The 14,880-nt window shown below is 45.5% G+C and overlaps 1 protein-coding gene across 1 annotated transcript in view; it reads right to left on the bottom strand.

The window, feature by feature from the left end:
• Positions 1-14,880, bottom strand: part of myo3b (myosin IIIB) — an 87,861-nt gene that overhangs the window by 55,390 nt on the left and 17,591 nt on the right. The window contains exon 8 of the mRNA XM_056289562.1: positions 7,920-7,985. Within this exon, the coding sequence (XP_056145537.1) occupies positions 7,920-7,985 (66 nt within the window). The remainder of the gene's footprint in view (positions 1-7,919; positions 7,986-14,880) is intronic.

Raw genomic sequence — 14,880 nt, 5'->3', positions numbered from 1 at the left:
TCTGCAGAAGTTAGCTGTTTACCTGCAGAGGTTATTCTGTTTATCTGCAGAAGTTATGGTGTTTATCTGCAGAAGTTATGGTGTTTATCTGCAGAAGTTATGCTGTTTATCTGCAGAAGTTATGCTGTTTACCTGCAGAAGTTATGCTGTTTACCTGCAGAAGTTATGGCGTTTACCTGCAGAAGTTATGGCGTTTATCTGCAGAAGTTATGGCGTTTACCTGCAGAAGTTATGGCGTTTATCTGCAGAAGTTATGCTGTTTATCTGCAGAAGTTATGGCGTTTACCTGCAGAAGTTATGGCGTTTATCTGCAGAAGTTATGCTGTTTATCTGCAGAAGTTATGCTGTTTATCTGCAGAAGTTATGGCGTTTATCTGCAGAAGTTATGGCGTTTACCTGCAGAAGTTATGGCGTTTATCTGCAGAAGTTATGGCGTTTATCTGCAGAAGTTATGGCGTTTACCTGCAGAAGTTATGGCTTTTATCTGCAGAAGTTATTCTGTTTATCTGCAGAAGTTAGCAGTTTATCTGCAGAAGTTATTCTGTTTATCTGCAGAAGTTAGCTGTTTATCTGCAGAAGTTATTCTGTTTATCTGCAGAAGTTATACTGTTTACCTGCAGAAGTTATGGTGTTTATCTGCAGAAGTTATGGTGTTTATCTGCAGAAGTTATGGTGTTTATCTGCAGAAGTTATGGTGTTTACCTACAGAGGTTATGGAGTTTATCTGCAGAAGTTATGGAGTTTATCTGCAGAAGTTATGGTGTTTATCTGCAGAAGTTATGGTGTTTACCTGCAGAAGTTATGGTGTTTACCTGCAGAAGCTATGGTGTTTATCTGCAGAAGTTATGGTGTTTATCTGCAGAAGTTATGGCGTTTATCTGCAGAAGTTATGGCGTTTACCTGCAGAAGTTATGGCTTTTATCTGCAGAAGTTAGCAGTTTATCTGCAGAAGTTATTCTGTTTATCTGCAGAAGTTAGCTGTTTATCTGCAGAAGTTATTCTGTTTATCTGCAGAAGTTATACTGTTTACCTGCAGAAGTTATGGTGTTTATCTGCAGAAGTTATGGTGTTTATCTGCAGAAGTTATGGTGTTTATCTGCAGAAGTTATGGTGTTTACCTACAGAGGTTATGGAGTTTATCTGCAGAAGTTATGGTGTTTATCTGCAGAAGTTATGGTGTTTACCTACAGAGGTTATGGAGTTTATCTGCAGAAGTTATGGAGTTTATCTGCAGAAGTTATGGTGTTTATCTGCAGAAGTTATGGTGTTTACCTGCAGAAGTTATGGTGTTTACCTGCAGAAGCTATGGTGTTTATCTGCAGAAGTTATGGTGTTTATCTGCAGAAGTTATGCTGTTTACCTGCAGAAGTTATGCTGTTTACCTGCAGAAGTTATGGTGTTTATCTGAAGAAGTTATGGTGTTTATCTGTAGAAGTTATGGTGTTTATCTGCAGAAGTTATTCTGTTTATCTGCAGAAGTTATACTGTTTACCTGCAGAAGTTATGCTGTTTACCTGCAGAAGTTATGGTGTTTACCTGCAGAAGTTATGGTGTTTATCTGCAGAAGTAATGGTGTTTACCGGCAGAAGTTATGCTGTTTATCTGTAGAAGTTATGGTGTTTATCTGTAGAAGTTATGGTGTTTACCTGCAGAAGCTATGGTGTTTATCTGTAGAAGTTATGGTGTTTATCTGTAGAAGTTATGGTGTTTACCTGCAGAAGCTATGGTGTTTATCTGCAGACGTTATGCTGTTTATCTGCAGAAGTTATGCTGTTTATCTGTAGAAGTTATGGCGTTTACCTGCAGAAGTTACGGCGTTTATCTGCAGATGTTATGGTGTTTATCTGCAGAATTTATTGTGTTTACCTGCAGAAGTTATGGTGTTTATCTGCAGAAGTTATGCTGTTTATCTGCAGAAGTTATGGCGTTTACCTGCAGACGTTATGCTGTTTATCTGTAGAAGTTATGGTGTTTATCTGCAGAAGTTATGCTGTTTATCTGTAGAAGTTATGGTGTTTATCTGCATAAGGTATGGTGTTTACCTGCAGAAGTTATGCTGTTTATCTGTAGAAAATATGGTGTTTACCTGCAGAAGCTATGGTGTTTATCTGCAGACGTTATGCTGTTTATCTGCAGAAGTTATGCCGTTTATCTGCAGAAGTTATGCTGTTTACCTGTAGAAGTTATGGCGTTTACCTGCAGAAGTTACGGCGTTTATCTGCAGATGTTATGGTGTTTATCTGCAGAAGTTATGGTGTTTACCTGCAGAAGTTATGGTGTTTATCTGCAGATGTTATGGTGTTTATCTGCAGAATTTATTGTGTTTATCTGTAGAAGTTATGCTGTTTATCTGCAGAAGTTATGCTGTTTATCTGTAGAAGTTATGGTGTTTATCTGCAGAAGTTATGGTGTTTATCTGCAGAAGCTATGGTGTTTATCTGCAGAAGTTAACAGTTTACTGCAGAAGTTATATTGTTTATCTGCAGAAATTATGCTGTTTGTGCTTATCGTATGCCCTGAATGGTATGTTGAAAACAAAACACTGCGTCCAGCTCAACATTTGTGGGTGATGTTTCTGAACATATCTGATTGATGAGAGATTGAACTTGGAATTAACTGTACAGCAATGAGCCGCAATGGGATGCAGTGATAAAAAGATGAGTAAAAGGCTGTCTATATTTTTAAAAATGCATTAGAATAGCCATTAACCGTTACGTTGCTCATCTGCTTGCTCATGTAAGGACTTAAGTGTTTGAATATGCTTCTAAGTGCTACAAGACTAGCAAATGAAGGCTTGTGCAAGATAAGAGGAAAAACAGCGATTTAATTCCTACTACCTAATCCAGGCTGAAATTCGGTTTCTTTTATCAGTGTATTCAGGTCTGCAAGTTAATTCTGAGAATTCATTAGCATCAGGACATTAAGCAGAGCCCGCTGCCATTAGTGATGCTTTGCTGCCATGATGGCCAACGTCGGGCCACTTTGTCACAGGAGGAGGCTCCTCGGCTGCACAAATGCAGACAGTGGTGATGCATTCATTATCCTGAGAAACAACATCCCTCCACACACATACACACCACATATATACACACACACACGCACACGCACACAAACACACGCATGCACACACACACTGAGGTCTGACGGAGAACTGAAAAGGCTTCCCAAACAGCCTGCAAAGCTTGATAACATTGTCCAGGCTCCCTATATTGTACCCTGGCGGGCTTTGTTTGAGGAGATTATTTCTGATACAATATCATGTGATCCATTACCCCACATGACAGTGCTTCGTTAAAAAAAAAAAAAAAATCGCTGGTTCAAAAGCATTGCAATTGCACAGTGCAGTAAAAAAAAACTATATATATATATATATATATATATATATATATATATATATATATAAATGGAATGACCAGTACATGTGTTTGCTGATTTGATGGGCTTAATGTTTTGAGTATGCGTTTGACTTGGTTATGACTGATCAATAACAGCGTTACGACGTTCAAGAGGCGCTAGACTAAACCAACAGGCCCCGAGGCCGCTGACACTACTCCTCTTCTTCCCTTTGGTTTTTTTTTTTTCAATTATTTTTTCCAATTCAGTGCAATCCCGCCCTGATTATAACATAAGCGTGAGACAAAAACCGTGTCCCACAAATAACCCCCCCCCCAAATAAATGGATTTTCCCTCTCTGTGTTGTTGCACTAACCTACTCCTCCACGGGCGATATTAAGGTTGTATATTCTGAACAACCATTACAGGCCACCGCTGACGTTATTTGCTTTGCGGGACGAAGGACATGATAAGTTATCTGGACCTGCGATGGAACTTATAATTCAGGGGAATGAGTTTGTTCTTCTGTGGCAGATTTACACAAATGAAAAGCAATGAAGAGAAAGACAACAGGGCTGATAGAATCTCGCGGTCTATGAACACTTTCACTTCCGTGTGTTTACATGCACATTTAAAGCTGACAAAGCAGAAAATGTTAAGCTGTACCTACTGAAATCGATACAAAACACCTTCATTCGTACTCATTTCTGAATCATTTTATGGTGGTGAAAAATAAATGAGTCATTTGTAAATACCCTATGTTGTTTTTAACAGTCCTGTATCTAAGAGGTCATACACACTAATTTACTGTCCTAAATGTTAATGTCTTACCACTAATATTCAGTGGCGGCTGGCCAGTACAGGGCGCTGGGGTGCCGTCCCCTTCAAATATCAGGAGGTGAAAATCTGCTTAAACATGTTAAATATAATTTAGTTGTATAATGCAAATAATGATGAAATAAAAGTGTTCTCAGTCTGTGAGCGCCTGTCAGCAGCCTTAAATATTGGTTCAAATGGTATTTGGTTGATTTCTGTCTGAATACATCTACTTCCTGGGTGAGGGGCGCCGGCCAAACCATACCTTATGTAAGCCCTCAAACTTGTGGTGAGCAGGTGACCTGAGGCTGCTGTCTGATTGGTTTCTTCAGATCTTCTAGGGGGCGCTGTTCTGTGCCGCCCCAGACACTCCCACTGTTATTGGCAGTGAATTGGTATTGTTTTAATGTGTTTTGATTAAATGCGATTGGACAATTCTCCTGGCTGTCAATCATGTTCACACCCACCAACACGCCTCGTCTCGACTGTCAATCAACTGCCGTCTACCAACCCTGATAACATCTATAGGCCACACTGTCCTTCTTAATAACTCTGTGACTGTGTGGACATTAAAGCAGCTGTCAGGTGTGCTGCACCAAGCTAAATTGCCCCCCCCCAAAAAAAATTTTTTAGCACCAGCCGCCACTGCTAATATTAAAAAATATATATATTCTAATTGTTGTACGATACAGGTTCATAATCAAGTATCCTGTCTACATTCATTCATTATCGAACCTGCTTATCCTACTCAGAGTCACGGGGATGCTGGAGCCTATCCCAGCAGTCATTGGGTGGCAGGTGGGGAGACACCCTGGACAGGCCGTCACACACACACACACACACACATTCACACCTAGGGACAATTTCGTACAGCCGAGTCACCTGACCTAAATGTCTTTGGACTGTGGGAGGAAACCGGAGCCCCCGGAGGAAACCCACACAGACACGGGGAGAACATGCAAACTCCACACAGGATGACCTGGGACGACCCCCAAGTTGGACTACCCCGGGGCTCGAACCCAGGACCTTCTTGCTGTGAGGCGACCGCGTTAACCACTGTGCCACAAATCCTGTCTACAGTTTGGTCTAAATATAGAAATATAGAAAATGGGGGTATCCGGGTGGCGTAGCGGTCTATTCCGTTGCCTACCAACACGGGGATCGCCAGTTTGAATCCCCGTGTTACCTCCGGCTTGGTCGGGCGTCCCTACAGACACAATTGGCCGTGTCTGCAGGTGGGAAGCTGGATGTGGGTATGTGTCTTGGTCGTTGCACTAGCACCTCCTCTGGTCAGTCGGGGCGCCTGTTCGAGGGGGAGGATGAACTGGGGGGAATAGCGTGATCCTCCCACGCGCTACGTCCCCCTAGTGAAACTCCTCACTGTCAGGTGAAAAGAAGCGGCTGGCGACTCCACATGTATGGGAGGAGGCATGTGGTAGTCTGCAGCCCTCCCCGGATCGGCAGAGGGGGTGGAGCAGTGTCGGAAGAGTGGGGTAACTGGCCAAATACAACTGGGAGAAAAAGGGGGGAAAAAATCCAAAAACAGAAAACATACATAGAAATATAGAAAATAAACATATACTGAAAGAAATGTGCAGGATTTGCAATTTACAAGTGCAGATGAGGATATACAGTTGTGTTCAAAATAATAGCAGTGTGAGTAAAGCTCGAAATCCTTATGATAGCTTTTATTTCCATACACGCAAATGCATTGGGAACACTGCACATTCTATCCCCAATCAAAACATGGAACAAAAAAAGGATCAAATGTGTTATTCCTTTACAGAAAGTGAAGAAAAGGGAATATTAGGCTGTTCACAGAAATGGCAGTGTCTGCATTTTTCTTTACAAACTCAAACATTTACTGCATAAACTGAAAAATGCTTGAAGATTTAGCGTTCCTGTGAATCACTGAACTAACATTTAGTTGTATAACCGCTGTTTTTGAGGACGGCTTCACATCTCTGTTGCATGGAGTCGACCAACTTCTGGCACCTGTGAACAGGTATTCCAGCCCAGGACCATCGGACTACATTCCACAGTTCCTCTGCATTTCTTGGTTTTGCCTCAGAAACAGCATTGTTGATGTCACCCCACAGGTTTTCTATTGGGTTAAGGTCCGGGGATTGTGCTGGCCGCTCCATAACGTTAATCTTCTTGGTCTGGAACCAAGATGCTGCTCGCTTACTGATGTGTTTGGGGTCATTGTCTTGTTGAAACGCCCATCTCAAGGGCATTTCCTCTTCGGCACAAGGCAACATGACTTCTTCAAGTATTCTGATGTATTTAAACTGACCCATGATCCCCGTTATGTGATAAATAGGCCCGACACCATAGTATGAGAAACATTCCCATATCATGATGCTTGCACCACCATGCTTCACTGTCTTCACAGTGTACTGTGGCTTGAAGTCAGTGTTTCGGGGTCGTCTGACAAACTGTCTGCGGCCCCTAGACCCAAAAAGAACAATCTTGCTTTCATCAGTCCACAAAATGCTGCGCCATTTCTCATTAGGCCAGTCGATGTGTTCTTTGGCAAATTGTAACCTCTTCAGCACATGTCGTTTTCTCACCAGTGGGACTTTGCAGGGGGCTTCTTGCCAAAAGCTTGGCTTCACACAGGCGTCTTCTAATTGTTACAGTACTCACAGGTAACTTCAGACCGTCTCTGATCTCCCTGGAGCTGGTCATTGGCTGAGTCTTTGCCATTTTGGCCATTCTTCGATCCATTCGAATGGTAGTTTTCAGTTTTCTTCCACGTCTTTCAGGTTTTGGCTGCCATTTTAAAGCATTTGAGATCATTTTAGCTGAGCAGCCTATCATTTTCTGCACTCCGTTATATGTTTTCCCCTCTCCAATCAACTTTTTAATCAAAGCACGCTGTTCTTCTGAACAACGTCTGGAACGGCCCATTTTACTCAAGATTTTCAGAGAGAAATGCACTAGAACCAGCATGTGCAACATTTGCTGCCTTCGTCCTTAAATAAGGGCCACCCGTTTGACACCTGTTTTTTCACAGCTGAATGACCTCCCTGATTGAACTCCACACTGCTATTATTTTGAACACGCCCCTTTCAATTAATGATGCAATTACACAGAATCAGCAGCATGCATGTCATGACTGTTGGGTCTGTTGGTTTTCTATTACTCTACTACACCTACTAGTACGTTATTTGCCATGTAGAAATATAATTTCTACCAAAAACAGTGATTGATCTGCTTAGTGATGTTGGACTGCTATTATTTTGAACACAACTGTATGATCCTACATGTGAGTGATTCAGGGCTCTCCAGCTCCTCCTGATGTCCCCTCCAGCTCCTCCTGGGGGAGGAGCTGGAGAGGGACATCTGGAGTGCCCTACTTAGCCTACTGCCACCACGACCCGTCCCCGGAAAAGCGGCTGAAGATGAGATGAGATGAGAGAGAGATGTGAGTGATTCAAAGCACTTACCAAAAGTGCTTAAACCTAGACCTGGGTGCTGACAAGATGGCGTTACAGGTGTCATTCACCACAGTTGGGACTTTCGCCTCTGTACCAACAACCCGGCATGAGAGACGACCACACTACTGAGCAAGTTATTTCCAAGACCTTTTTTAGAATAAGAACATATTTTTCTCTCTGCATGTGACTTCTTCATCTTTACTAAAAGGGAACCCGGTTTATTGAAAAAAAACCTCACGTTCAGGTGTATTCGCCTGTATATGAGGAAGACCACCGAATGAGACTTGGTAGCAGAGAGAGGACAGGTGGAGGGGAGAGGGCACTCACTGGCCGATGAAGTGGCTGAAGCTTCTGCACCACTGGTCTGGATTGCGTAATGTGGGAGAGGGATTTCTGGGGAAAAAAAGATCAGAAAAAAAAGCAGACAAACAAAAATGATCAATCCTTTCAACAGCGGCACGCTCTCTCTACCGTACCAGACAGCCGAGCATCTGAAAGAGAGCAACACAACACACTGTTTTCAAATTACATCAGACACACAAGTCAGATAGTTACAGCACTTGTAGGTGCAGGAGTGCAAACCACGTTCGTTCAATTTGCCCTCCTGCACAAACCGAATAACGAACTTGTTTAATAATTTATGCAACAAGATCTGTGCAATGTTCTTTACTACTGTGCAACACTGGACGACTCGTGCCTCACCGTAACTCAACTTTTCAAAGCATACTTAGAGCGCCCCCTATTTTGTTACACCTCTAATACGTATTGCTCATACTTGGATCTGCACTCATATTTTTACTTTTGCCCTTATCATATTTATATTTTGATATCTTTGCCCACCCCCCGTTTTTCTCCCCAGTTTTACCTGGGGCCAATGACCCCACTCTTCCGAGCCGTCCCGGTCTCTGCTCCACCCCCTCTGCCGATCCGGGGAGGGCTGCAGACTACCACATGCCTCCTCCCATACATGTGGAGTCGCCAGCTGATTCTTTTCACCCCCCAGTGAGGAGTTTCACCAGGGGGACGTAGCGCGTGGGAGGATCACGCTATTCCCCCCAGTTCTCCCTCCCTCCCGAACAGGCGCCCCGACCGACCAGAGGAGGCGCTAGTGCAGCGACCAGGACATATCTCCACATCCGGCTTCCCACCCGCAGACACGGCCAATTGTGTCTGTACAGACACCCGACCAAGCTTGAGGTAACACGGGGATTCGAACTGCCGATCCCCGTGTTGGTAGGCAATGGAATAGACCGCTACGCCAACCCGGACACCCTGATTTTGATATCTAACATTATACTTAGCTCCTTCATAATTGCACATCTCCTGTGTACAATGTTATGTGTAACTGAGAGCAGCGTGTTAAGTCACATTCCTCGTATGTGACTTAACTCTCATTCCTCGTATGTGACTTGTCTCATTCCTCGTATGTGACTTAACTCTCATTCCTCGTATGTGACTTGTCTCATTCCTCGTATGTGACTTAACTCTCATTCCTCGTATGTGACTTGTCTCATTCCTCGTATGTGACTTAACTCTCATTCCTCGTATGTGACTTGTCTCATTCCTCGTATGTGACTTAAGTCTCATTCCTCGTATGTGACTTGTCTCATTCCTCGTATGTGACTTAAGTCTCATTCCTCGTATGTGACTTAAGTCTCATTCCTCTTATGTGACTTAAGTCTCATTCCTCGTATGTGACTTAAGTCTCATTCCTCGTATGTGACTTAAGTCTCATTCCTCTTATGTGACTTAAGTCTCATTCCTCGTATGTGACTTAAGTCTCATTCCTCGTATGTGACTTAAGTCTCATTCCTCGTATGTGACTTAAGTCTCATTCCTCTTATGTGACTTAAGTCTCATTCCTCGTATGTGACTTAAGTCTCATTCCTCATATGTGACCATACTTGGCGAATAAGACCTGACTCAACGACACCACAGTGGATTCACTTAATTTACAACACTGTTGCCAGTACAGCTATGAGGCAATTGCCCGAGCCAAGAAATAATAGCAGGTATGTCGTCACCGTCAGACGCTCCTGTGAGAGCTATAATCTGGGACTTTTGGGCCGGAGACAAGCTGGTTGATGGCCAGGTTTCACAGCAGCCAGAGGAGAAAGTGACAGAACGATAACAGCTTCTGCAGTGTCTGGCAGGGAGCAGCTGCCACAGGGAGCCAAAAGTTATGGGAGCCAGTTACACCTCTGTCAGCAGCATTTATGGGGGACATCGATAATGAGGAGGACAGCCTCAAATTGCTCTCCTGTGCATGACGTCAGACAAGCCGTGCCCGCACACGCTGGGCCGAGGCTGGACTCCTGCTAGGAGTTGCCAAATGGATGACAAATGGAGGCCACTGAGACTTTTGCTCCAATCAGGAAAACAGAACTAAACCTGGTGTAAATACGTATATCAATTAACCAATCCAATCAATAAGTCAAGGAGACTGACAGTTACCGCCATTTTTTCCCGGCTCGAGACATAAAAACCAACCTACTACAAACCGCGAGAGCTGAAGGTTTAAAAAAACAAAAAACAAAACAAACATTAACAACAAATTACTCTCATTTCATTTTCTCCCCAATTGTACTTGGCCAATTACCCCACTCTTCCAAGCCGCCCCGGGCGCTGCTCGGGGGGGGGGGGGCTGCAGACTACCACATGGCTCCTCCCATACATGTGGAGTCGCCCGCCGCTTCTTTTCACCTGACAGTGAGGAGTTTCGCCAGGGAGACGTAGCACGAGGGAGGATCACGCTATTCCCCCCCCCCCGAACAGGTGCCCTGACCGACCAGAGGAGGCGCTAGTGCAGCGACCAGGACACATTACCCACATCCGGCTTCCCACCCGCAGACACGGCCAGTTGTGTTTGTAGGGACGCCCGACCAAGCCGGAGGTAATATGGGGATTCGAACTGACAACCCCCGTGAATAGACCACCCCAACACCCGGACGCCCTCCTCTCCTTTCCTTCATCACAAAACATCCAGCGGCAGTTGAAATTCAGTTCCACCCTTTAATGACAACCTATTTGACGTCTCTGTTTTTCTTTTTGAGGGGGTGGGGGGGGGGGGTTACAAAACGTGTCATTCTCGCTGGCGTTAAGTTAGTCGGGTCTCTGATAAGGATTCAGACAGGCAATCCTTTCTGAAGCGCAGATGAAAGGCGGTGACTGCCTCAGCGCGACCTCTAATACGAGCCCGGAGCCACGTTCTCGCCGCGATGCTGCTGCACCGCACGGCGTCTACGTTACACACCCAACACACCAGCTCGCCTCTGATAACGCCGCCGAGGGCCCTCATTGTGCTTCGCAGATTCGGGCTCGTTCGGTGTTTGTGAAGAGCGCCGGCTCATATTGTAAACACAAATGGCTTATTCAAATCCAGGTCCAGGCAGCGCTGGTGCTGTCAAACATCCGTCAGAGTGGATTGGGGCGAAATGGGAGAGGTGTCAGAAGCACTCGCAGGGCTGTGACTAAGCCACGGCGGAAGACAAAAATCAAATGCAAATGTGCGAGAGCAGTAGGATACTTAAGTGTGCAGGCCTCGTAATTCCTCCAGTTCCCATGTGACATAAAAACGCCTTGCTAATTCGTACGAGCGATCCGCGAGGCGTTTTTCCACGGCAGCGCCGTTCCCCCGACTGCTTCACTCAGCTCGACGGTGTCACGGGGGGGAGATAAGTCCAACTTTAAAAGTGTGACTCCCTCTCTTTTTAAACCAGGTGTCTGCTTTACAACGGAAGGAGGCGTAAGGGGGGGGTGGGGGGGGAGTTGAGGGCTGGGAAATCATGAAAACGGTGAAACACACGAGCTCGTGCCGGGAAGAGCTCAGATCATCATCATAATCCCCCGTCGGCAACGATGAATTAAAACACATTTAAAAGACGCTTAAAAGAATTCCTGTTAAAAGGGCTTTTTTTCAGGCTGTACTGACAGACGAGAAGTATTGAGATATACACTACCGTTCAAAAGTTTGGGATCACCCAAACAATTTCGTGTTTTCCATGAAAAGTCACACTTATTCACCACCATATGTTGTGAAATGAATAGAAAATAGAGTCAAGACATTGACAAGGTTAGAAATAATGATTTGTATTTGAAATAAGATTTTTTTTACATCAAACTTTGCTTTCGTCAAAGAATCCTCCATTTGCAGCAATTACAGCATTGCAGACCTTTGGCATTCTAGCTGTTAATTTGTTGAGGTAATCTGGAGAAATTGCACCCCACGCTTCCAGAAGCAGCTCCCACAAGTTGGATTGGTTGGATGGGCACTTCTTTGAGCAGATTGAGTTTCTGGAGCATCACATTTGTGGGGTCAATTAAACGCTCAAAATGGCCAGAAAAAGAGAACTTTCATCTGAAACTCGACAGTCTATTCTTGTTCTTAGAAATGAAGGCTATTCCATGCGAGAAATTGCTAAGAAATTGAAGATTTCCTACACCGGTGTGTACTACTCCCTTCAGAGGACAGCACAAACAGGCTCTAACCAGAGTAGAAAAAGAAGTGGGAGGCCGCGTTGCACAACTGAGCAAGAAGATAAGTACATTAGAGTCTCTAGTTTGAGAAACAGACGCCTCACAGGTCCCCAACTGGCATCTTCATTAAATAGTACCTGTTAGAGCCTGTTTGTGCTGTCCTCTGAAGGGAGTAGTACACACCGGTGTAGGAAATCTTCAATTTCTTAGCAATTTCTCGCATGGAATAGCCTTCATTTCTAAGAACAAGAATAGACTGTCGAGTTTCAGATGAAAGTTCTCTTTTTCTGGCCATTTTGAGCGTTTAATTGACCCCACAAATGTGATGCTCCAGAAACTCAATCTGCTCAAAGAAGTGCCCATCCAACCAATCCAACTTGTGGGAGCTGCTTCTGGAAGCGTGGGGTGCAATTTCTCCAGATTACCTCAACAAATTAACAGCTAGAATGCCAAAGGTCTGCAATGCTGTAATTGCTGCAAATGGAGGATTCTTTGACGAAAGCAAAGTTTGATGTAAAAAAAATCTTATTTCAAATACAAATCATTATTTCTAACCTTGTCAATGTCTTGACTCTATTTTCTATTCATTTCACAACATATGGTGGTGAATAAGTGTGACTTTTCATGGAAAACACGAAATTGTTTGGGTGATCCCAAACTTTTGAACGGTAGTGTACATACACCGACCAGCCAAAACATTAAAACCACCTGCCTAATATTGTGTAGGTCCCCCCTCGTGCCGCCAAAACAGCTCTGACCCGTCAGGGCATGGACTCCACAAGACCTCTGAAGGTGTCCTCCGGTATCTGGCACCAGGACGTTAGCAGCAGATCCTTCACGTCCTCTTAAGTTGCGAGGTGGGGCCTCCATGGATCGGACTTGTTTTTCCAGCACATCCCCACAGATGCTCGATCGGACAGGGTCTGGGGAATTTGGAGGCCAAGGCAACACCTTGAACACTTTGTCATGTTGCTTAAACCATTCCTGAGCAACGTGTGCAGCGTGGCAGGGAGCATTATCCTGGAGAAAGAGGCCGCCGCCATCAGGGAATACCGACGCCATGAAGGGGTGGACCTGGTCTGCAACGATGTTTAGGGAGGTGGTACGTGTCAAAGTAACGTCCACATGAATGCCGGCACCCAAGGTTTCCCATCAGAACACTGCCCAGAGCATCACACTGCCTCGCCGGCTTGTCTTCTTCCCATAGTGCATCCTGGTGCCATCTCTCCCCCAGGTCAACGATGCACTAGCACCCAGGAGTCCACAGTGACACGGCCAATTGTGTCTGTAGCGACGCCCGAGGCAACACGGGGATTCGAACCGACGAGCCCCGTGTTGGTATCCTTACTCTTTATTCGTGACTCTCCGGACAGCCAAAAGTACAGTAAAAAAAAATGCTAGACGGTTTATTTTAGTGGCATATTAAACAGGTATGAGGAAGAACACGTCACAAGCTTGCCTGATACTGCCAGCCGGTGCAGACAGCAACTGCTGATCATCAGTGCCATTAAAAAGGGTGCGAACCACTGCAGGAGGACTGGGCTGCACCTTGCTACAGAAATCCCAAGCTAATCAAATATGCACCTGCAAATGAGAGCTCGAACCTAAATTTAAGCTTTTCATTCCTGCAAAGATAGACACGTCACTTCTTTGCAGGAAAAACCGGCCTCTACTTTGCAGTGTCTGCAGTGTCTGTAGTGTCTACCCTCTATGTGGCACCAGAGTAAAACCGCGACGGCCTTTAGATGAAACCGAGAGAGCGAGAGAATACAGAGCCAAAATAAAGACTCATATGGGGAGAACAGACCACCCACTCCAAGTTTCAACTCATCCATCACTGCTGCCAGAACACCAGCAGCTCTTTTGTGCACACATGAATGAGCACAGAGACCTGCCGCCACATTTATCTTGTCCTTAAACTCACCGTCAACGCCGCCCCGCGCTAGCGTGCCGGACACCACACAGAGCCGTCCGCAGGACATAACCGAATAACTGAATCAAAGATGGAGAATTTAGACGCCACAGTCACGATTGGATCGTCAACCAGATATTTCCAGTCGGAGGTCAGGACTGCCACAACGTCAATATATTACCCACTATTACTCCCCTCGGCGAAGAGACAAATGAGTGAGTGTGTGTGTGTGGGGGGGGGGGGTAACAGAACTATGGATTAGGGTTCAAAATGTTTGCACAGCAATTAGATAACAAAACATGTGAATCTGTTGACGTGTGCAGACGCTTTACCCTTCGAAACAGATAGACTCCCACTTTAAGGTCACATGTCCCTGTGGAACACCAGAGACAGCCGAGGCCGAGTAAGACCGACCACTTCCCCACGGTGACACACATTTAGTCCGGCGACTCGTTCTTCAGTCCGTCCATGACAGACTAAGGAGCGGACGTGATGTCAACAGAAGCTCTCCACTGGGCGTCCGGGTGGTGTGGCGGTCTATTCCGTTGCCTAGCAACCACGGGGATCGCCGGCTCGAATTCCCGTGTTACCTCCGGCTTGGTCGGGCGTCGTCCTACACAATTGGCCGTGTCTGCGGGTGGGAAGCCGGATGTGGGTGTGTGTCCCGGTCGCTGCACTAGCGCCTCCTCTGGTCGGTCGGGGCGCCTGTTCAGGAGGGGGGGGGGGACTGGGGGGAATAGCGTGATCCTCCCACGCGCTACGTCCCCCTGGTGAAACTCCTCACTGTCCGGTGAAAAGAAGCGGCTGGTGACTCCACATGTATGGGAGGAGGCATGTGGTAGTCTGCAGCCCTCCCCGGGTCGGCAGAGGGGGTGGAGCAGCGACCGGGACGGCTCAGAA

The sequence above is a fragment of the Lampris incognitus genome, chromosome 11 (genome assembly GCF_029633865.1).
Source record: "Lampris incognitus isolate fLamInc1 chromosome 11, fLamInc1.hap2, whole genome shotgun sequence".
NCBI classification, from domain to species: Eukaryota; Metazoa; Chordata; class Actinopteri; order Lampriformes; family Lampridae; genus Lampris; species Lampris incognitus.
The sequence above is the reverse complement of the archived record's forward strand: the minus strand, read 5'-3'. Positions and strand labels throughout refer to the sequence as shown.